The sequence below is a fragment of the Protomyctophum parallelum genome (genome assembly GCF_964188405.1).
Source record: "Protomyctophum parallelum genome assembly, chromosome: 19".
In the NCBI taxonomy this organism is placed as follows: domain Eukaryota; kingdom Metazoa; phylum Chordata; class Actinopteri; order Myctophiformes; family Myctophidae; genus Protomyctophum; species Protomyctophum parallelum.
This window is the reverse complement of record NC_139717.1, coordinates 28,049,181-28,071,713: the sequence shown is the minus strand read 5'-3', so window position 1 is coordinate 28,071,713 and position 22,533 is coordinate 28,049,181. Positions and strand designations below refer to the sequence as shown.

Genomic DNA, 22,533 nt, shown 5'->3' with positions numbered 1-22,533 from the left:
AGGAATTCCTACAAGAAACACCTGGAATAGTGGGATAACAGAGAGGGAAATCGATCAATTTGGTGCTGAAATTTGAGTTTTTGAGTCATACTGACTTGACTGTGATGTCTAAAACGTTTGCACTGTAATTAGGGAGCTGTACTTTGGGGTTTGTATTTGCTGTGTCTGTGTGTTGATGTATCCTAAGGATTGAATTGACTGTCTCTGTTCGGCATGGTCAGTAAAAAGAAGCTTGACTGAACTCACAGCTTCGCTCTGGTTGTCATTATTTCTCACCTTGTAGTTTGACATGTTCCCTCAAGAGCTTGATTTGCATTGCAGTACAGGGCTGAAACCTTCTATATCCATATTTCAACTTTATATATATTTTTTCCATAAATGAATGCCCTGCCTCGCCATGTAGAGTGTCACACAAAAGTATCTATCTGCTATTTTGGCTATTTAAAAGAAAATGTGTCTGTGAGTTCTATACATTATTTGACCAATGAAACATATATTCATATGTATTTATTATATAATTATCTACAATACAAGGTAGGCCTATGTTAGTAGGCTAAACAAACATTATGTCGCAACAGTCCAATTCTATTTACATCAACCTGCCCTGAGAAGAAATGATTGAAACATCTCTTTGGTTGGACAGAATAATAATACATCTCTTTAAAAAAAATAGAATTTGCAATATAAACCAATGTCTTCATCCCAGCATAACTCATTGTGGTACTATACTGGGCTTCACACAGGTGCAGCCCACCGCCACTGTTTCTATACCGAGTCTGAAGACAAACATCCTCCTCCCTCTCTTCCTGGCTCCACTGTTGACTCCATTTTGACGTTTTTGGACCCTGTGGTAAGGGATGATGAAAAGCTAATTAGCCACTTTCAACCTTTGCCTATTTTGGGAAGATTTCCAAAGAATAAAAAATAAATAAAAGAAGAAGAAGAAATTATCCAAATGGGGACAATGTACTGTAGCATGCGGTATTAACACGCCAAGGAATCAAACAGGAGGAGGGGCCTGGGAAATAGAACAAACATTTATTTTTCAAGTATCTGCCCTTGTTCCAGAATTACGTTTAAAATTAAACAAATTGCAGATTTTGTCGTCGAAATGAGGCTTTTGAAATGAACGCCTTACTTGCGGAGGACCGGGAATTGGTAGTAGATGGGTTTGGCCTCCAGGCTCATGTCCTCTCCTCTGTTCTGGACAGTCAGACAACCGGAGGTCAGACAGTGGGCATGGAAGATCCTGTTCGGAACCCGAGACAAATCAAATGTGTCCCTAGAGATTGACGAGAGAGAAAGTAAGATGGAAAGAGAGTTAAAAAGACAGGAAAATCACAGATAAAAGGTGTGAGGGATGGAGCTCTTTCGTCTTTTTTTTGTCTTGGAGGGGCGTGGGATGTTCAGCAGCATAGCATTTTCATTATTTGTCTGCCCCTGAGATTTCTGTCATTGAACATTTAAATAAAAAGATTTAAAAAGAAAGAAAGAAAAGAAACAATGGTGTGAGGGAAGGAAGTAGCAGAGTGGTGGGGGTAAGCCGTAAGGGGTGGAAAGAGACACAACATGATCTTATAATCTACTGCTTGTCACTACTTTTTGCTAATCATTAGTGTTTATTCATTTTATTTTACTTCATCTTTCATTGTGGATGACATTTCGAATTACAGTAGTTTGTCTTCTGTTCCAATTCAACTTTATCATTCAGACTTATATTACTATATTGATTATTTCATGAATTTAAATAATTAATTAATTGTATCATAGGTGTTTCTCACCTGTAGGTCCAGGGTGAAAGAGACATGTTAGCGCTACGTGAACTGGAAATGCTGAAGAATCGCTCCCTCTGACTGATACCTCGCTCCAGCTCCACTAAAACCCTCCGTCCCTTCCTGGCACTGTGTGATGCCATTAGCAAGCCCAGTGCCAACAAAGCTCTGATTGCCTACACACAAGAAACCAAACAAGGTCAACATTCTGTATGGAAAAAAACCATTCACCTTTTATAAATGTCCAGCTCAGTTCCACAGAAACCATATCCTAAACATCTTATGGGATATATTATATCCCTAATGTTTGGATTTTGATTTTCTGTTTTCCAAATATATTATTTTTGTTGCGGTCTCATTATTATAAATGAGAATTTGTTCTCAATTATCTTGCTTGTTCCAAGTTGGTTATTGAGGAAAGGAGGAAGGCACAGCACTCATACTCATATTAATATATTAAATATGAATAATATTTTTCTTTAAGTCTCATTAATCTCAACATTAATCTGATGAAATAATACAAATACATAATAATAATACAAAACAATAAATATATCATATCATGGTGTATAGCACATGCATTTTGTTATTATACATTACATTTATTCATATTACACATTAAATATTACTCCACTCTGAAACAAATCTTCCATGAATTATGTAACAATTAATAAGAGTGAATATACTGCAAAAAGAGACCCAACTCACCCAAAGCATGCTGGTGTGTAGTCTGCTCTGTAGAGTGCAACACTGCTACGGCTTCATCCTTCTTTATGCAGCCACACCGTGTGTGTGTGTGTGTGTGTGTGGCTTTTATGCAGGCAAACTCATGTGTGATTATCGTTAGTGTTAATGCAGGCAAGCTGTGTGCGTGTGCGCTGCATGTGTGCTTTTATGCAGGCAAACTGTGGGTGAGTGCGTTGGCAACACCCAGCACTGCATTTCCTCTTGACTGTCTCTGATCTGAAAGATAAACTCAACAACAACAAGACACTCAACGACACTTTCATACTTTGCCTCTCAATCGTTTGTTTCTCTGTCCTTTTCTTAACCTTTTAGTTATTTTCTTGGTCCTTTCTTTGATTGATCTACGGTATCTATTGTTCTTTCCAATCATCTTACATGCAGATGATTCATGAAAGTAATTATGTGAACAACTACCCATTGTTGTGAGCCCGGTCTGCAATCTGCAGTAAATGCACTTTAATACAATACACATCTGCACTGTCAATACAGCTGAGCTGACCCCATTCTTATGGATGATACAGTGGAACAATAACAACAATTTCCCCATTGGCTGTGTGTGTGTGTGTGTGTCAGTGTGTGTGTGTGTATGTGTGTGTGTGTGTGTGTGTGTGTGTGTGTGTGTGTGTGTGTGTGTGTGTGTGTGTGTGTGTGTGTGTGTGTGTGTGTGTGTGTGTGTGTGTGTGTGTGTGTGTGTGTGTGTGTGTGTGTGTGTGTGTGTGTGTGTGTGTGTGTGCATGCGCGCGCGCGTCAGACAGGCAGTCGCCCGCCCCCGACTGCCTGTCTGGGGTCAGAAGCACCCTGTGTGTTGTCGAACCCTGTGTGTTACAGTTTTTACACAGATGTTTATAAATAAGTAAGTATAGCCTTGGGAACCAACAGTTCCCGAGCAATGTGGCTAAAAGGTCAAGAGATTTCCTTTGTGTGAGGCAGCTTGACGTACAAGCACACCGCTGGGGACTTACTCTACCTCTATCCAACCCTTGATGCTGAATGTCAAGCAGGGTGGCTTTTAGACAACCTCCCAATCTCAAGGCAGACACTCTAAACATAAGCCACTGAGATGGTGCACAGATGTACTAGTGTATATATTATGGATGTATATAATACATATAGACCAAGGTGCTTGAAGGTCCTTACTAGTATGTCATAAACATCTATTATATAGATGTGTTGTGTATAATAGATATTTGAAACAACAGTAAGAACCTTGCGCACGGCACCTTAAACACTAGGACAGCAGTCAAACTGTACTCTTCCTTGATTATAATAATATTATTCCTTCTATATTATTATTAATGCTGCTACAATGTAAGAGCAACAAGAACATTATAATTTTACTCTTATGTACCTGTACACAAGAGCATGTACGTGCGTGCGTGTGTGGATATGTGTGTTTGCAGTGTGCACGTGTGAACTTACAAACGGATGACCCTGTTGATACTTCTGTACGACACATGCTGTTAAAATGTGTGAAAAGGCATCATCTGTGATGTGATCACTTGAAAAGTTCTACTGTACGTAACTGGGGCAAGAAACTGCATCCTAACTCAACCAGAAATCACAGACTAAAGCTAAATCTGTTTGCTCTGACGCTCAAGGGGTACCAAATCTTAGTCTGAATGAGGTCAGAACCAGCTGCTTTTCTGCTTTTTTATGGAAAGAGACAAACTCAAGTTTTTAATTAAATCATTGAGAGTAGTTAATTCTTTTTATATATAATATAATTATATACATGTTTTTACTATTAAACCAGGTTAATTGCATGGTCTGGTTCTGCTAGTTCCTGGTAAGAAAATGAAACTAGCAGTAGGTCACCATTACTTTCACCATTAAACACAAACTGAACTGGTGAACAATTATGGAGAATAATAATGCATACAATTTATATAGCGCTTTTCAAGGTACCAAAAGTCGCTTTACAGAACAAAATAATGAAACGTTTTATTAGAAAAATAAACTAGATAAAAAAAGTTAAAAAGGTTAAAAGCTAGACACTAAGGTAGACAAACAAAAAGTGGAATTATGTAGGGAAAGCAAGTCTGAAAAGGTGGGTTTTGAGTGTGCTTTTGAACGTTTCGAAGGTGGGGGCAGCTCTGATGTGAGCTGGGAGTGAGTTTCACAGTGATGGGGCGGCCACTGCGAAGGCCCTGTCACCCCAGGTTTGCTTGTTGGACTTGTGGGGTTACATTTGGTTGGCAGTGCTTGACCTGAGGGAGCAGGCATTCGATGAGTTCAGAGAGGTCAATTCTGTTCAGAGAAGTCAATTCTGTACTTGACTGGGAGCTAGTGGAGTTCATGGAGGACAGGTGTGATGTGGTCCCTGGACCGGGTTCTGGTGAGCAGGCGGGTGGCAGAGTTTTGAACATAGTAGTAGTTCTTTGATAACCTTGATGGCGACGCCATACAGGAGGCTATTGCAGTAGTCGAGTCTGGATGTGATGAAGGCATGGATGAGTGTTGCAGCAGCAGTGTGTGATAGTGTGCGGCGGCTGCGGCCCAGGCCTGCATCCATGTTTTAATGTCAGTTAGGCAAGCAGCGAACAGACCACGCCAGCGTCCTCTCTGAATGTAGGTCAATTAAACTCCAACGCCTTCTCTTTGACATCAATACTCACCAAGCAAAAACTCTCAGAATCAGTCACTATTGAGTCACCATATGAATGCAAAAAATGATAGGATCTCTCATTGTCATAAACAAAAACCTTTGAACTGTACATCAAATATTTTATTATTGTTATTGCTGAATGATTGCCTGTTAAATGCCCAGAATTGGGACACTAGCGTTCATGTGGTTAATGTAAGAGACTGGGGGAGGCAGGCATAGGTTACAGCTCGACGGTTTACAGAACTTGAAACCTGGCCTGCTGCTGGTGGTGGAAATGCTCGCTCCATGTCTGGCCCGCCGTACCACTGGGTCACAGCGTAGAATCACAAACGGTCTTACCGTATATGTAGGTTGATCGAACCACATCTATGGTTATCAAACAAATCAGAAAAATCAGGTTGACTGCATGTCTATAACCTGTTTTTTTTTTAACCACTTACACTTTGCCTACCATATAAATGCTGAAATGTTAGCAGGTGCAAAAGACTTGAGTAGCTGAGGAATACAGATATTCAAGTCATTGTTTCTCATTCCACTGAGGCAGAATTAAGGGTGTGCAGGTGGGGCAGTACAGTAGTTTAACCAGATACTTAAGTCATACAATATGCAAAATATTGCCGATAATATACAGTACAAGCTGCCAACACGTAACGGTGCGACACATTGTCAGCTTGTGGATCTGCCATTTTCTGCACCGGACACCTTCATAATTGGATGTGGCTTGTGATCCGAGTCATGTCATGTCAGTCCTCTGGTCCTCTTGTAGTCTTCACAGCCCTTTCCACTTAAGTGTAAATAACCCCAAAAACATTTCCCCTTTACAAACACTTTCCCCACTGTTGCATGGTCAATCAAGCACGCTCCAACCAAAGAACATGAGGTGGAGTTTTATTTTCCATTTGCTGTGCATATACATACAGTAATAACCATGGAAATATTTTATATACACAAGGAAGCGGGGGGGGGCCTTTTCCAAATTCCAATAACAGAAATGTATTATAACCCCGATTATAAAAAAGACGTCATCCTCATCCTCAAACTAGTATTGTTTTAAAGGTATTAGTGGATAAAATAAAACAAAAATGCAGCCGATGTTGGCTTTGAAAAGGAACAGTAACTGAACATTACTAAACAGTTCTATAAAAACTGTTAAACCTTGAAAACTAAAATGTTATTAAAAACAAAAAACGGCTAAATTACTTTTCTTTCTTCACAAGTCCATTTCTTGGTCTCAGAGACAAACATCTCAAAATCCAACCCTCCTCCGGAACATTTCTTGCTCCTCCTCAGATGAGGAAGATGATGTTGTCTGCCAACATAATCTGGTTGTCGTCCTGCATGCGGATCAGCGCGGCGCTGATTTCGTCTTCCGTGAAGGGCATCTGGCGCTCCTTGTTTAGGTCAGCGGTCAGGGCATTCAGCCCCACCGACTGAGCGTGAAGCGACTGGAAGACAGCGAACAGAGAGGACTTGAACTCCTTCAGCCTGTGAGTGATACAAAAAAAGGTGGAATTATTATTAGGACAATATCATGCAAAGCAAACAAAAATGAAACGTTTTGTTTATCTAAGCTCATCTCGCTCAAGAATCGCCTAAGGGTGGCGCCATTTCCATGGTGCCAACACAGAATAAATCCATATACTCACGAAACAATACTGATTGGGTCGTGCAGCTGTCTGTCACGACTGTGGCTGCAAGCTCCGCCCAGAGCCTATAAAGCAGCGCACAGCCGGCAGACGTCATTCCTGCCTTTTTCTGCGCTAACACAGATGTATTTTCTAAGACTACCACTTCCATAACTCCGTTGAGACTATTATTCCCCCTGGACGAGTGCTTCACTTGTACCCTGGAATTCGCGGTGGAAACCCGGTGGTCTTACACTCACGAACACAGAAAAAGAAACTAGGTAAGTTTCTAGGACTTTTTCAAGCAGTGCCGAGAGGCCTCTTGAACATAGCTCTATTAGCGTTGACAAACGCTAGCTTAGCTCTTCGCTTAGCCTAACCAGCGTCGGAAGACCTCACGTTAGCCGCGAAGCTTTGCCTGGCCCTTGGACAAGAGCCAGCCGACAATGGACGAGACAGCCGCTCGTCGGAAAGAAGCGATCCGTGGACGTCAACCTGCGCTGCTCTGCTACGGTGAGTTGTTAAGCCTCCGTTTTGCAACCCCAGCTTGTTAGCTCTGTTTTTCCCTTGTTTTCTCTGCTGCTAAAGCCTCGAAAACTGTTAGGGACCCTACTAGCTACCACGCAGTTTTACAGACTCCCTCAGCCCGCGCTGAACCACGCTCTTTCTCACTACGTTGTGTCGCAAGACCCCGTCGGCTCGGAAGCCCCCGCTCCACGCGATCACAGGCTTCCATACGGCCTCACGGCCCACGGCTAGATTGGTAGAAGACCCTAGCTACTAGCTAGCTGCTTTTAGCAGCCTTTCTAGCTACCTCTAGCCTCCTCTAGCGGCTACTCCTGTTGCTACTCCTGTTGCCTCTAGCTACTGTTTGTATTATGTTTATTATATATATATATATATATATGTATATATTATATATGTAATATGCAATCTATGGTTTGTTGTTGTGGTCCTGTAGCTATTTATTAAATATATTGGACATACATTTAACATGTATTAAATATGTTTATTATATATATATATATATTTTTTATATATGTATATATATATTTCTAGCTGCGTCTACACTGCGCTTGACCTACAAGACTCTTCCATGTGTCGGAAGACCCTGGTTAGTTTTCTAGCCTTTACTACACCTCAGTGGACAGTTGGAAAACTAAACTAGGCAACATGGCTACTGGCGGTGACGCTACACAGCACAACCAGACCCAGGAGGACCCTCAGTGGGTATGTTTCAGTCGCAACTTCAACAGAACCCTGGCAACAGACAACCCGCATAAGCAGCAAGCTGCAACACTGTTTCGCTTGCTACCGGTGTTTCTAGCTAATCCTCTGCCGCTAGGCGTTGATTTTAGCGTCACCAACAACAAGCAACCACCGTAGCCGGGTTACGACGCTAGCTTGCTATCCAGCCGCAGCTTCGCTAGCCTTCCTAGGTTAGCTAGCTCCCGCTAACGCAGCTATAGCCTTTTAGCTCCGCTAGACACTAGCTAGTTTCCAGCCGTCAGGCGTTGACTACAGCTTCTCTAGCTTCCTTTTGGCACGGTTGTTTTTGCTATCGAAGGCCACGGGCCTGCTCTACGCAACCCGCACTACCCAACGAACCGCCGCATCGCTCTGTGTCGTCAGACCTAAACAGCACCAGCCCGACGGCCGCGCTACGCGAGCCCCAGGCTTTGCGGCCTTCCCGTAGTCCGGCGCCTTTCTTTCACGCAACTAAACAGCCTCTCTGGCCACCACAGTTTCACAACGTGGTCCTCTCTGTTTAGACAGCTGATTTTCAGTGGAGCACCACGAGTCCTACTCTTCTACTCCACCACCTTCTTCTTTTATAATTTTATATTATAACTCAAAGGAGAAGTGCTTCTACAATGTCTTGAACTGCTGGTTCCTTCTTTAAGCTACAACTGTGCTTGACCTACAAGACTCTTCCCTGTGTCGGAAGACCCTGGTTAGTTTTCTAGCCTTATTACACCTCAGTGTACAGTTGGAAAACTACACTAGGCAACATGGCTACTGGCGGTGACGCTACACAGCACAACCAGACCCAGGAGGACCTTCAGCAGGGGTGACAACAGCCCTCCCGGGTTCCCGAGGAGGAACGCCACCGGGAATTTTCTCGCTGCATGGTTTGCCTGGGTCTAGAGCATGCTCGCCAGGCTCTCGAGACCTCTGGTCTCTACCCCTGCTGCTTCTGCTTCGCAGACGGGGAGAAAAGCTGACGCATCTCACGCGTCAAGAGTCACCAAGACAGGTCCCTGGTCGACACCTCCGAGCCCGGCTGTCCCGACCAGCCCCAAACCTCGAGGCCTAGGCCCACCACCTCGTCCTCTCTCTCCAGACCCCTCAACCTTGACGCGTCTCAGAGACACCATGACGAGTCCTCCCTGGGCTCCTCCCCTGCCAGGAAGGCGGCTCGGACCGCCAACAACAAGCTCCACACGCTCTTCACCACACTGGTAAACAGGCCTGTGGAGCCAGACCCAAGACATCAGCCAGGCCTCGCCGGCTGGCTCTGGGTGCTGCTCTCCCTCCAGCGGGATCTCATCGGCCCACCGACGAGGCTCCCCCGAGCCGGGTGGTTGCGACAACGAGATGTCGGATGCAGTCCTAGGCCTTCACCGACAACTACCGCTGCTACTACTTCACGCAGCGGCCAAAGGCACGAGTCTCACTCGACGTGGTTCCCCAGCGACCCTCGACTACCGACTGCTTCCCTCAACATTACAGGTATGTACATTGTGAAGCTAGGGTTGTTTAGCTGTTTAGCTAACCTTTTCGAGGTCGGGAGTAGCAACCTCGTTGGATGGCCGATGCCACCCTAGCATGCTTAGCATTCTAGATGGCTGCTTTTCAAGGTGGACGACGGACAGCGAGCTCCTCCAAGAGCTCCCTCCGCACGCCAACCCCAACACACCAGCGGTGGTAGGGGTGGCCGCTCTGGCTCCAAGCCCCACCAGGAGAGGGCAGGAGGCCAGCTGGCACCGTCCGGTGCCTCGGCCGACACCCCCAACCGTGACAGACGCCCGGCTGGGCGTGGCCACGGCCGCCCGCCCCATGGCCCCAGACGAGGCCAGGGCAGAGGCCGTGGGGAGCCACAGAGCAAGTGACACCGTCCCCATCCCAGGGGAGACGAGACCAGACGTCTCCCCTCCCCCCCCCGAGCCTGGATTCGAGTGTTCTTCTCACACTCAGACCGCCCAGGAAGAGGCGGGGGCTCACGATGCGGAGCATCACCACGGGTGCAGCCGATCATCGACATGTTGTTGTTTCCAATGTTGTACCTGTTTTATTTCCTGTAATGAAGGCCTTCACGCCATTAAAACAAAAACAACGACAACAACATCGGGGGGACATGAACCCACTGCCAGGAGTAGCCCCCGGGCTCTCCGACAGTGGGGCGGGACCTTGGCCTTGTGGCGGGCCTAAACGCCACTGGCAGGACGGGTCATGCCGAAATTTTCTCTGGTCCACCAGGGGGCGCCAGCCCTGCGCGACGACGCGCTCCCCTGGCGATGGAGAACCCCCTTGCGCGTCGCCTGACACAGTGGGAACTGTGCGGAGCGTCTCCTTGGGTTCTCCGCACCATAGCGAGAGGTTACAGGCTCCAGTTCGCTATGAGACCCCCTGCATTCGGAGAAGTCCTCTACTCCGATGCACGCGGTGAGGCGGGTCAGGTTCTCCAGCAGGAGATCAACTCTGCTGGAGAAGAAGGCTGTCAGAGAGGTACCCCTGAGCCAGAGTCGCAGCGGGTCTTACTCACGCTACTTCCTGGTCAAGAAGAAGGGGGGGGGGGCTACGTCCAATCATGGACCTACGAGCTCTCAATCGGTACCTCAAGTCCTTCCGCTTCAAGATGCTGACAGCCAAGTCTCTTGTGCGCTCTATACGCCTGAACGACTGGTTCACATCTATAGACCTGAAAGACGCCTACTTTCACATCCCTATCTACCCACCTCACAGGAAGTTCCTGAGGTTCGGTTTCAAGGGGAAGGTGTACGAGTACACGGTTCTCCCCTCTGGGATGTCCCTGAGCCCCAGGGTGTTCGTCAACCGTGCACCGAGACGGCTCTGGCCCCTCTGCGGCGACGAGGTCTACGTGTAGCAAGCTACATCGACGACTGGCTTCTGAGTGCGGGCTCGCCACAGGAGGCACTGTGGAACACCACTCGGGTGGTGTCCCATATGTCCTCCCTAGGGTTCACCATAAATCACGAGAAGAGTGTTATGGTGCCCGCCCAGTCGATCAACTTCATAGGCATAGCACTGGATTCAGTCTCCTTCACGGCTCGGTTGAGCCCGGAGAGGATCGACGCCTTCCTGAAGTGCGTGGCCCTGTTCCAGAGAGAACACAGACTGCCACTCAGGATCTGCCTACGTATGGCGGGACTGATGGCATCGGCCATCTCTCCGGTGCGGTTGGGCAGACTCCACATGAGACCCTTTCAGCGCTGTTTGAGGTCTCTACGGGTGCCCACCAGATTCCTCTCGCGGCGAGTGACAATCCCCGGGGAATGCACGCTCGCCCTGAGATGGTGGTCGGACAGACGGATCCTGACGGAGGGAGTCCCCCTTGGTCTACCATTGACCAGGAAGGTCGTCACTACGGACGCGAGCCTGAGTGGGTGGGGGGCCACCCACGAAGGCAGGTCAGCCAGAGGGATATGGGATGGAACCTTGAGGTCCGCCCACATCAATTATCTGGAACTCCTAGCGGTCTTCCTCGCGCTGCAAGCGTTCGAGCCGCTCATACGGGGTTGTCATGTCCTCGTCCGTACCGACAACACGACAACGATGTGCTACATCAACAGGCAGGGTGGACTGAGGTCCCTACGCCTGCACACGTTGGCATACAGGCTTTCGACTTGGTGCGACAGACGTCTTCTGTCACTGACAGCCTGCCACGTCCCGGGACTTCTGAACGCGGGTGCAGACCTGTTGTCCAGAGGTCCCCTCCGCTACAGCAACTGGTCCCTACACCCGGGTGTAGTGGAACAGATCTGGGACAGGTTCGGGACACCGGTGGCAGACCTGTTCGCTGCAGGCGGGAACGAGGAGTGTCCACTCTTCTTCTCCCTGACTGCTCCCATTGGGACTGGACGCGATGGCACATCGGTGGCCTCAGGGCCTACTCTATGCTTTTCCTCCACTGGAGTTGATTCCCTTCACCTTAGCCAGGGTGAGGGTTCAGGGCTCGAGCGTGCTCCTAGTGGCGCCAGCCCGAGGATCCTGGAGGCAGGACATCTGTCCCCTCCTCTACGACCGGCCCTGGCAGCTCCCTCTATGGAGGGATCTGCTTACCCAGGCGGGTCACGAGATATTCCACCCGCGCCCGCAGGACCTAGATCTCTGGGTATGGCCGGTGAAGGGTCGACCCTAGTAGCCACGGGCTTGCCCCCTAGAGTCATTGGGACGATTTTGGGAGCCAGGGCCCCTTCAACTAGACAGCGGTACAACACGGCTTGAAACGTGTTTGTGCGCTGGTGTGCTGCGAGGCCGGAACGGGTGGTTCCTTTTCAAGCCTCGGTGGTTCTTATCCTAACCTTCCTGCAGGAATTGTTGGATAGAAACTTGGGGAACTCCTCGGTCAAACTCAACCTGGCGGCCGTTCGGCCTACCATGTGGGTATGGACAACAGACCAATAAGTGAGAACTTATTGATTCGTCAGTTCATGAGGGGTGTCAAGCGTGCTCGGCCGGTATCTAGATCCTTAGCTTGGTGCTACACGCTCTGTCAAGAGCCCCCTTCGAACCACTGGACACAGTGGGTTTGAAATTTCTCTCACTAAAGACCGCCCTGCTGGTCGCCTTGGCTACAGCGAAGCGATCTAGTGACATGCATGCGCTCTCAGTGAGCTCAAGCTGCATGAGGTTCAGTGGGAACGATAACAGGGTTTTTCGCTCAGGCCGAACCTGTCGTTCCTGCCTAAGAATTTTCCTTCCGGATGTGCTCCGGTAGATTTGGCGGCTTTCCACCCGCCCCCGTTCGCATCGGCGGAGGACGAGAGACTGAACAGTCTCTGTCCTGTCAGGGCACTGAAACTGTATGTGAACAGGACTGCTGCCTTTAGGAAGGGCAGTCAGTTGTTTGTTGCATGGGACCCTCAGAGAAGAGGGACTCCCATAACCGAGGTGAGACTTTCACAATGGGTTGTGGAAGCCATACAGTTGACTTATGCCGAAAGAGGAGCACAACCCCCGGAGGGTTTGCGGGCTCACTCTACGAGGGGCATGTCTGCATCCTGGGCCCTTGCAAAGGGAGCCTCACTTCAGGATGTGTGTACGGCGGCGAGTTGGTCGTCCCCTTCGACTTTCGCCACGTACTACAACTTGGACGTGGCATCTTTTGGAATTGCTCACGCCGTTCCGGGAGCTGCCGCTATGTGATGGGACAGTTGGGAACAACGGTCACACACGCGCACTTCAGGAGATAGATCCTAGGGCATATAAGATGGGGTACCATCAGCCCGCGTCTGAGTGCTTAGACAGTCTACGCTGGCTAGCTCCTTGGATAGGTTCTTGTCTACTGGGCCTGTGGTCCAGATAGCCTCCTTGCCTTTCCTTCTCCCCACGGGCAGGGGACTGCTGGGGGAGGGATCCCGGGTCGGGCCTCCTTTTCAACTGGTGGTAGTGATACGGGGGGTTTATGTACACCCTTAGGCGATTCTTGAGCGAGATGAGCTTAGATAAACTCTGGGTTACTTTAGTAACCTCAGTTTATCAAGCGAATCGAGCGAGAGAATCGCCCTTACTACCCTTCTTGCTTAGAAAGAGCACAGAAAAAGGACTGGTTGATAGGAATGACGTCTGCCGGCTGTGCGCTGCTTTATAGGCTCTGGGCGGAGCTTGCAGCCACAGTCGTGACAGACAGCTGCACGACCCAATCAGTATTGTTTCGTGAGTATATGGATTTATTCTGTGTTGGCACCATGGAAATGGCGCCACCCTTAGGCGATTCTCTCGCTCGATTCGCTTGATAAACTGAGGTTACTAAAGTAACCCAGAGTTTCCCTTTGTGTGTGGCATCACTTTAAACCACATTACGAAGAGGTGCCAGTGAACCCACCTGTCTGCCGAGAGCTGTGAAGGGGGGATGGCAGCATCCTCCTCTTCTTCTTGCGGCGCGGGAGGTTTGGGTGTTCCTGCCTGAACTGGGGATGGGAAAGAGAGCAATGGAGAATGGTTAACTTCGTCATACAGCAAATGGTGAAAATAGTTGAACTCCCAAGATGTTGACTTGCCCATAGGTGCCTCGCTTATAATGACATGCCCACAATAGGGACGCCAGGTTGAATTAAGACAAACCACCACTAGATATAAAATGTGGTCTACTCCATTTTTTTAATCAGATGGTGCAGGTAACTGTTCGAGTTGTACTTTAATGTACATAAAGGCGAACTGCCTTAAGAAAAGGTCTTCGAGGAACAGTGGACTTACTCTCAGGGACGTCATGCTCTGCATCAAAGTCAAAAGGATCGTCGCCCTGAGACTCACGGCGACTCCTACAACACACAAACGCATGAATTGATTAATGTCATGAACCTTACTGTTAGGAGAACTTGGGCATTTTCCTTTTCTTGCATCGTTTTCATAGATTGAGTAGGACTCATACGGTATGAGGATTTGCTTTGTGTTTTTAAATTGTACACTACTAGACAATCCATATTCCCAGTATGGGCACTGAATTGTCAAAAATGACATAAAGCACTTACCGTACATGGGTGGTTAGGCATGCTAACACAAATAATAAAAGTAATGTTGTGAGTTCTCATTTAAGTTAGAGAAATTCTATTTTTGTTAACCTGGAAGTTTGAAATATATTAAGAGATATTGTTCTGGGAAGGCAATGTGTTTTAGAAACACAAGCTCTGTTCAGTGGGGCCTGGGACCTCAAAATAATGCTCTGTTCAGTGGGGCCTGGGACCTCAAAATAATGTTGTTTTGTGTGTGTACCTCTTTGTCTGTGACCGAGCCGGTGTGCTCTTCTGAGAGCTCTGTGTGGTTGCTTCTGTTTCTTCATCCTCTGACCCAGAGTCGCGCTCCTGTCTGGGCCTCTTCTTCTCCTTCTCTAGAACCTGCTCAGAGCACACAGAACAATCCACAAATGAGATTCCTTTTACGCTCGCATCCCAATCCAGAATCCATTTTACAATAATGTTACAGCTCGGCCTATAGAAACACAGCTCATCATCAAAGTTCCCTGATAGCAGTTATAATCTGTGTTCTTCTTTCAGTGTTGTTTTAATTTTAGGGACGCTTCTGAATGGACGGAGCGGAGGTTTGCAGTTACATACAGCGTACATACAGCATATAAAGGCATGAGCAAACCTTTTTGAAGTAGGCGAACTGGACCAGTTCCACAGCCACCTCCGCGTCCTCCAGCTCAACGGTTTTGTTCATGCGGGCCTTGGCGTGGGCCGTCGACAGACGGATGAGGGTCTCCAGTGTACGAGCGGTCACCGGAGAGGTCTGATGGAAAGAAAGGCTTATTCAATGCACAGCAACGATGATGGAGTATTTCACAGTGTCATAGGGTGCTACTAACTGGGTTTCTACAGGTCTGTGGTTATTAAATACCGCACACAATTACCTTTTATCATTTCTTTCTTAGTGTCCATTTATGGACATGGTCACTTTAGGGCAAATTGCCTGGTAAACTATAATTGAGCACTTTGCGCCTTGTACAATGATGAGCTGTGAATTTCCAAAACCCTTTCATGAATTCGGGTGCGTGTGTGTATTCTACTTACCCGAGAAATGTCGGAACCCAGCTGCTCCTGACTCCTCAGTCTGGAGTACTCCTCTGCGATGTGATTGGCCGCCTCTTGTGTCAGCGTTGGAGTCAGTACCTTGGCAATGTGGATGTATTTCCTCATGAACTCCTTGCTGATGATCTTGTGCCTGAAACAAAGGATTATTACATTTATTACATTTGACACTTCATCCCTTTGAAGTCAACCTGCAACCTGCAAGGATAAAAGCCGGCGATGCACTCTAGATTTACGAAGGTGTCACGCAAATATTGCAGTTGTAACAAACCTACTAGCTCAGTAGTTCCCAAATGTTTTAGCTCAAGACCCAAAAAATAAATTGTGTGTGTGTGTGTGTGTGTGTGCATACCTGCGTCTCTTGCTGCCATGGAGCAGGTTGTTGTGTTTCTCATAAACCTGCAGTTCCTCTTGGTCCTGTTGTGCTGCGTCTGGGTCCTCTGTGGCCAAAACGTCGACTGTCCCACCGAACGCCAGAACTTAGGAGATAGGGAACAATTAAAAAATAACCACAAATAATACTACAAGAATATATACAGTTGGCCCAGGCCGTAGCGTAACGGTCTGGGCACCGGACTGGTAATCCAGTCGCAGTGTGCCGCGGGTTCGACTCCCGGACCCGACACGGCCTTTACTGCATGTCATCCCCCATCTCTCTCCCGTTTCCTGTCAGCCTACTGTCTGTCCCTTCAAAAATCAATAAAAGGCGTAAGCCGCAAAAAAATATCTTAAAAAAAAAAAAGAATATATACAGTATACTGCCTGTTCCCCGCTCAACCTGAGCCGTTTCCTCTCAGAAGCAGTTTGTGGCTTAAACAAACAGTCATTAGGCCTTCCTGCATAACTTTCGGGTTTGATGATTATGTCACGCGCATACCCTCTATTGTGTTGTTGGAACGCTGATTGTAACCTTAAGTTAATTGTTCTTGCGCTGATCATAAAAATCGAATGCCTATGGCTTATCCTTCACATTTGAACACATTTTTCTGAATCCTACCTGCTTTGTACATTTTTTTAATAATAATAATAATCCCACACAAAGGTTATTAGATGATTATTAAATAAAGTCAAATATCTTGTCTTCAGTGTTAGGGCCAAACCGCACCACTGCAACTAGTCGTGAGACTTGTGACCCCTTTGCAACAAAACAGTTTTAAGGTCAAACCGCACCAATGCAACTCCTTGCAGTTCTTCTAACTCTGAGAATGTTACAAATGTAACCAAATGGACCCCTACTCTCAGGGCTAAATGAACAGTCAGGATGTGACCGTACCTGATCCTTCCTGCTCACGGGGGTCGCGGTAACGATGCATCCTCAGCACGTGGTCAGAGATCTCTCTGTCCTGTTTAGCGTCCATCACGTCCAGCATGATGAAGAGGAGGTCAAAACGCGACAGCAGGGAGTCCTGAAGCCCGATGTTCTCCATGGGGGTCTTGTATTGGTCGTACTGGGCACAGGATACAGGCGGGCGAATGTTACTACTAAAAGTCATAGCTGTCATAATTGAACTGTATTTATGGCCTGGAAATTAGAGCCAAATGACCTAAGGCCTTGTTTTCCAGGACCTGCATGTCTGACACATCGGTCCCTACAGACTCACCTTGCCATAGACAGGGTTGGCAGCAGCCAGCACAGAGCAACGGGCATTGAGCCTGGCATGGATGCCTGCTTTTGCAATAGTGACACGGCCCTGCTCCATCACCTCATGGATGGCCGTGCGGTCCATGTCCGACATCTTGTCAAATTCGTCGATGCACACAACACCCCGGTCGGCCAGCACCATGGCACCTGCCTCCAGGCGACGCTCACCTGGAGAGGACATGAGATTGTTGAATGATGCCTGTGTATGTTGTTTAAAAAGGCTTAGTAAATCACATCTCCACACAAGCCTTCTACAGAAAGTAAATCATACGCAAAATTCCCCTTTATCAAGCATCGATAAAAGTCAAACAAAACATTGACTACAAAATAGATAGATATAGTAGATATTAAATAGTTCTTTCAAACAATGATCATTTGTTGACAACGTATTGTTTTTCATTTTCTCCTCTGAAACAGGCTTTCTTCTGACAGTACAACTTTTCACTGACAAAATAAAAAGCCACAAATTCATCATTTTAGGACAAAGCACCTTTGATTCGTTAAAGAAAAATCTGTAATAACTCTGGTGCCCATGGAGTACACTTATTTATTTCTGCACATTAGGGGTGTGTGTGTGTGGTGTACCAGTCTCCTGGTCAGTGGTGACAGCAGCAGTGAGACCCACTCCAGAAGAGCCTCGTCCAGTAGTGGGGATGGCTCTGGGGGCTGTATGCAGCACGTAGCGCAGCAACTGTGACTTCGCTACGGACGGATCACCTGGAATGCATGGACAGACAGAGAGTCAATACAAGGATTACTGGACTTGGGCCAACTTAAAAACACTGTGCTAAGCAACCTGTCATGAGGACACAAATAAATAACGTCGGAAAATGCACAACGCTGATGACAACAATGCAGTACCGATTAGCAGAACGTTGATGTCTCCTCGAATGCGTGAGCCATTTTCCAGGACCTTCTCAACACCCCCCAGCAGCATACAGAGGATGGCCTTCTTGATGTACTCATGGCCGTGGATGCTCGGGGCAAGAGAGTGTGCCAGCTGTTTGAAAACATCCTGAAGAGAACACGGAATATAAAAGGACGTATGTTTAATGTGATTTCTCTCGTTCAGGAAATACAGAAACAAGTTGAATCAATTAATTGGCAACACTTCACAATGACATTGCTGCATCAGATCACCTTGGATTCAGATGTCCTGAAGCGTCTGATCTTGGCCACATCATCAGCAGTGAATTGAGGAGCCACCTCCTTACTCATCTGTTTCACATGGCAGGCGACCATGATGGTCCTGGGAAAGAAGGAGGACACTTTCACTTGACAAAAACGGGCCCGATTCATCACAACAGCTGTGCTTACAGAACTATCTGGATTGCCATGATCCCTCCATGCGTCTAATCACAGCTTTTAAACATAGACCTCACTTTCTGAACAAATGTTCAGAGGTCAGGAGCATACCTGTAGAACTAAGTCAAAGTTGGCTAAACATTGCACATTTAAGTTGTGCTAAACATGCCAGACCACCCGTATGGTCCTTCAAACTACCTGGATGTACTAATGCTTTGTCTGCAAACCTCACAGCTAAAGGCATTTCTTCTTGTGTACTACATCAAGCAAGGTGCCATTGGTCCACAGAGCATACAATGTTCAATATAATGATTACAATCAAAGTGGCAGCAACTACAGCCTTACCTTATTTAAACGATAAAAAGATGATGTTCTATAACTCTGTCCTCAAACATCATTCCTCACCTGAAGGTTCCAGAAGTGTACCCTCCCTTCTTGCCGGGCAGACAGCGGTATGTTCCAACCACCTGGACCCTGTCTCCAGGTTTGATCACGTCCACCAGGTCGTTATCCAGGATGATGTCGACAGAGCGAGGCAGTTGGCCAGCGGGTGCCTTCTCCGGCATCTCCTGCACGGTGATGGTCTGGTGGTCCTTGTAGACAGACAGGCCAAACTCTGTCTCCAGGGGGTTGTTCTCCTCATCCTGGGGATATTATTTATATATATAAATAAGTCTAAAATAAGACCATCACTTCATAATCGCAGCGGTACGTTCATTGTCAAACCATTTGGGTCTCCTGGGCTATAGGCACCCTCACAATTTATGTATAAATACAGTGCATACACTGATAGTGAAATACCTTTGGCCCTTCTTAGATACTCATCTGATTTACAATCACATAGGATTAAACAACAATATAATGCAGGTCTGTGTCATGCGAGTCCTTACCTTGGTGGGGTAGATGGCAGATGAAGGGAAAGCATCCAGGGAGGTCATGTCTGTGTATTTTCTCTCTATGGTCTTCTTGGTGGCAGGACAGTAATGAACACTCCGCACCACCTTTGGACGCACCAGGGAGCCTGGGGAGATGAATAATACATATACTCACTCAAACGAATACAAATGGTAAACCATGCTGTCAGGATTGATTGATCCACAGAGAGCTGCCCTGTAGGCAATCATAACCTGCGGTGTGTTGTGGTGCTGCTTGACACTGCAGTTGTGAATGCCACTCCGCGGATTCATCTATAGGTTACATAATACAAAATGAGGGAAACTCAGGACTTTGCACTGAAAAATATTCTTGTTGTGTCTGAAAACGTCAGGATTGGAACACATACTTTTAAAACAAAGTCACAAATAATGTATAACAGACAACAATTTGCATTTCTTCAATAGCACGTCCGCTGATATGCACTAGCATTGTACTGTAACTACATAGATAGTGATACAGATAAATAGAAACAAAGTGAGACCCTACTCCTAAAGGCAGAGGTCGCGTGCCTGGGTGACAGCAGACTGCTGGGCGAGCACTGGCGCTTTGGCGGGGGTCAGATCAACTGTGGAATGAATTCTGTACTGGCCATATATGGAGCGTGTCTTGAGTGTACAGGGTTTGATGAGGTCAGATGAACATATGGAATGTCAGAACAGGTCAGCTCCATATATGGAGATCTAATGGTGGCAGTGGGGACAGTGTCTTGAGTGTACAGGGTTTCATGAGGTCAGATAAACATAGGGAATGTCAGAACAGGTCAGCTCCATATATGGAGATCTAATGGTGGCAGTGGGGACAGTGTCTTGAGTGTACAGGGTTTCATGAAGGCCCAGGTAGGGCCGGGCCTTACATTTCGGGCCTGTTGAGAACTTTTGCTGGCTGCCGGGCGTGGCTGCACTAATAATTTTGGGGAAGGCCCGTCTAGAGTTTAAATGGGCAGGTATCAGTCAAAAGGGAGACATCGAAGAGGAAGGATGGATGGAGAAGGATAAACACATGGACTGTCAGAACAGGTCAGCTCCATATATGGAGATCACTACTGTACTCACACTTGGTGACAATGCCCTCCACGCAGACCATGCTACCCAGTAGGCGGGCGGAGAGGGTGCGTGGGGTGACGTGCTTGTTGCCGAAGCTTCCCTCCAGGCCAATGAAGAACTCCTCGTGCTGCTTGGCATAGGTGGCATCTATGTTGGCAACCAGGTCCTTTAGCGCACGCTGGAACGCCAGAAGCTCTTCGAAGGCATTGCTCATCAGCCTGGCAGGACAGAGACTGACTGAATATTCTCCAGGTGGCTTTGTTGCGAGCAATGGTTCTCACGTCAACGACAAACCACATTTTCCACAATCTAAAGCCCAAAGTCTACATGCGTCTACTTGCAACCGTTTGGTTGCAAGGAGTTGCATGGCAGGCAACCCATTGGTGTGCTTTGGGCTTAAAAGATCACGACGTCCCGCAGTGTGCTTTTAGCTTGTAGATAAGACTGTTTTCGAATAGCCAATATACTGTATATATCAAAGTGGTTACAACATAACAGCTCAAATTTACATAGCGCTTTTCTAAATACCCAAAGCGCTGATTTTGATGCTATATTATCTAATTTTGCTGAGGACCCCCTGGAAACCCATTGAGGACCTCTGGGGGTTCCTGGATCCCACTTTGAGAACCACTAGATTATTAGAAGGCTATGGACGAACATAACCCGAACAAGGGGTTTGATTCCCAAATTTCCCTCTAGTTTCCAACACAGGACTTGCACGATAAACCCTCCTCTGCCTAACTGTCTTTCATCACTGTCCAGTCTCAAAAAAGTCTTTAAAAGTCATCTTTTCTGTCAGTGCACTAACAAACAGGCACATACAGGCCGGGAGTACCATGGGCTTGCCTTGCGAACATAAGAAGACACACAAAGCTATTATGAATCTATGTCAACGATCCTCCTTATTAAATCATTTAAAAAGACAAAGTTCAGGCTAGTGGGCGTGGCTCTAAGATACCCAATGATCAGTGAGAAGAACAACAAACCTAAATCAGCCATGTTCACTTACTTTGCAGCTCTGGTCTCATTTCGTCGTCTCAAATCGTTGATGTTGACGATCATACGAGACTTCTGGTCACTAATCATGTCCCGGACCTTGCTTGAATACACACCCTGGTCTTGCTGTAAGACAACATTGTTGATGGTTTAATCGGTTTAGAACTACTACTAATAAGAAATTGACATTTTGACCGAGTAGCGAATACGTGTAATGCTAATTAACTGCTATATTTTAATAAACTAATCATGTGCACGTTAGTAATCGTGTTAGTTGCAACTTGCAAGCAACTCAAACGTATTTGACTTTAATTACAGACAATGCATATGAGTTGAGTTGAGTTCGCATGATGAAGCTGTACATTAATTAAGACTGGTCCTCTTGTCTAGGCCGCATGGCTGCTCGTGTCACTTTCATATAAATCCATTTCTATTAGCCAAGCCAAAAAGTTCAACTTACGTCGTCATCCAAGAAGTCGAGGTAAGCCCTCTGAGCTTCCCTCATTTCCAGGTCATCCACAACGGCCGCTGCCATTATGATCAATTCTTTATAAAATAGTATTAAGTGTTAAATGAACAGACAAACACTGCAGACTGGACGAACTGTGTGTGTGTGCTCCGTTCCGTTGTCTGAAAACCCCACGGAGTTTTCGCGCCACCGTGTGCCGGGAAGACGTCGGAACGTGACATGCGATTGGTCCACAGTACATTTGGTCATTTGCATGTATGGCGGGTAACTTGTAACTGCCCAATCGAACGCTTCGCTTTGACGCACGAGCCCGCCCACTCAACAACTCGCGCGAAAACCTTACATGAAGGGCTGTCCTAAGCATATGAGGGAGGAACACTTCTCTTGTGTACTTCTTAGCCCTGGTCGGGTCCAGACGTACAGTGCTACTTGCCTACTTTTCAATGTATTTTAGGTACACCGTACAAGGCGTACGTACATCCATAATAACAAATACAATAAAAACAGAAAACCTGCCATAAGTTATGGCAGGTTTAAGGTTATAACATCATTCAGGTGGTTATGGCTATTTAATTTGTAGTGCACAAGACTGTACAGCAGATGGCGACGTAGCTATAGCTAA

The 22,533-nt window shown here is 46.9% G+C and overlaps 2 protein-coding genes across 3 annotated transcripts; both read right to left on the bottom strand.

Moving 5' to 3' along the window:
• Positions 1–520: 520 nt before the first annotated feature.
• Positions 521–2,581, bottom strand: il17a/f3 (interleukin 17a/f3). Of its 2 annotated transcripts, XM_083789936.1 has the most exons (5): positions 2,481–2,581; positions 1,782–1,948; positions 1,139–1,282; positions 971–1,018; positions 734–845 (listed from the first exon to the last, which is right to left on the bottom strand). In XM_083789936.1, the coding sequence occupies exons 1-4, from the start codon at positions 2,487–2,489 to the stop codon at positions 985–987; spliced, it is 354 nt and encodes a 117-aa protein (XP_083646062.1). In that variant the 5' UTR covers positions 2,490–2,581; the 3' UTR covers positions 734–845; positions 971–984. The 2 variants fall into 2 exon arrangements, with proteins under 2 accessions (XP_083646061.1, XP_083646062.1); XM_083789935.1 differs by lacking the exon at positions 971–1,018 and having other exon boundaries at positions 521–845.
• A 3,451-nt stretch (positions 2,582–6,032) lies between these two features.
• On the bottom strand, positions 6,033–22,063 carry mcm3 (minichromosome maintenance complex component 3). Its single transcript, XM_083791071.1, has 17 exons — positions 21,903–22,063; positions 21,456–21,568; positions 20,456–20,664; positions 19,358–19,488; positions 18,873–19,111; positions 18,303–18,411; positions 18,024–18,177; positions 17,748–17,879; positions 17,122–17,330; positions 16,794–16,968; positions 15,873–15,999; positions 15,503–15,653; positions 15,081–15,221; positions 14,706–14,827; positions 14,190–14,254; positions 13,819–13,903; positions 6,033–6,609 (listed from the first exon to the last, which is right to left on the bottom strand). Exons 1-17 carry the CDS (start codon positions 21,975–21,977, stop codon positions 6,411–6,413), a joined length of 2,436 nt encoding a protein of 811 aa, XP_083647197.1. The 5' UTR covers positions 21,978–22,063; the 3' UTR covers positions 6,033–6,410.
• Between the last annotated feature and the right edge of the window lie 470 nt (positions 22,064–22,533).

Coding starts and splice junctions, on each gene's coding strand:
- mcm3 (XM_083791071.1), bottom strand. CDS start 21,977: ATGGCAGCGGCCGTTGTGGATGACCTGGAAATGAGGGAAGCTCAGAGG. Junction 17,880..18,023: donor CATCAACGTTCTGCTAATCG/GTACTGCATTGT, acceptor CATGCATTCCAG/GTGATCCGTCCGTAGCGAAG. Junction 13,904..14,189: donor AGAGCATGACGTCCCTGAGA/GTAAGTCCACTG, acceptor TCCCATCCCCAG/TTCAGGCAGGAACACCCAAA.
- il17a/f3 (XM_083789935.1), bottom strand. Junction 1,283..1,781: donor CTTTCACCCTGGACCTACAG/GTGAGAAACACC, acceptor GTCAATCTCTAG/GGACACATTTGATTTGTCTC. Junction 846..1,138: donor CAATTCCCGGTCCTCCGCAA/GTAAGGCGTTCA, acceptor CCCTTACCACAG/GGTCCAAAAACGTCAAAATG.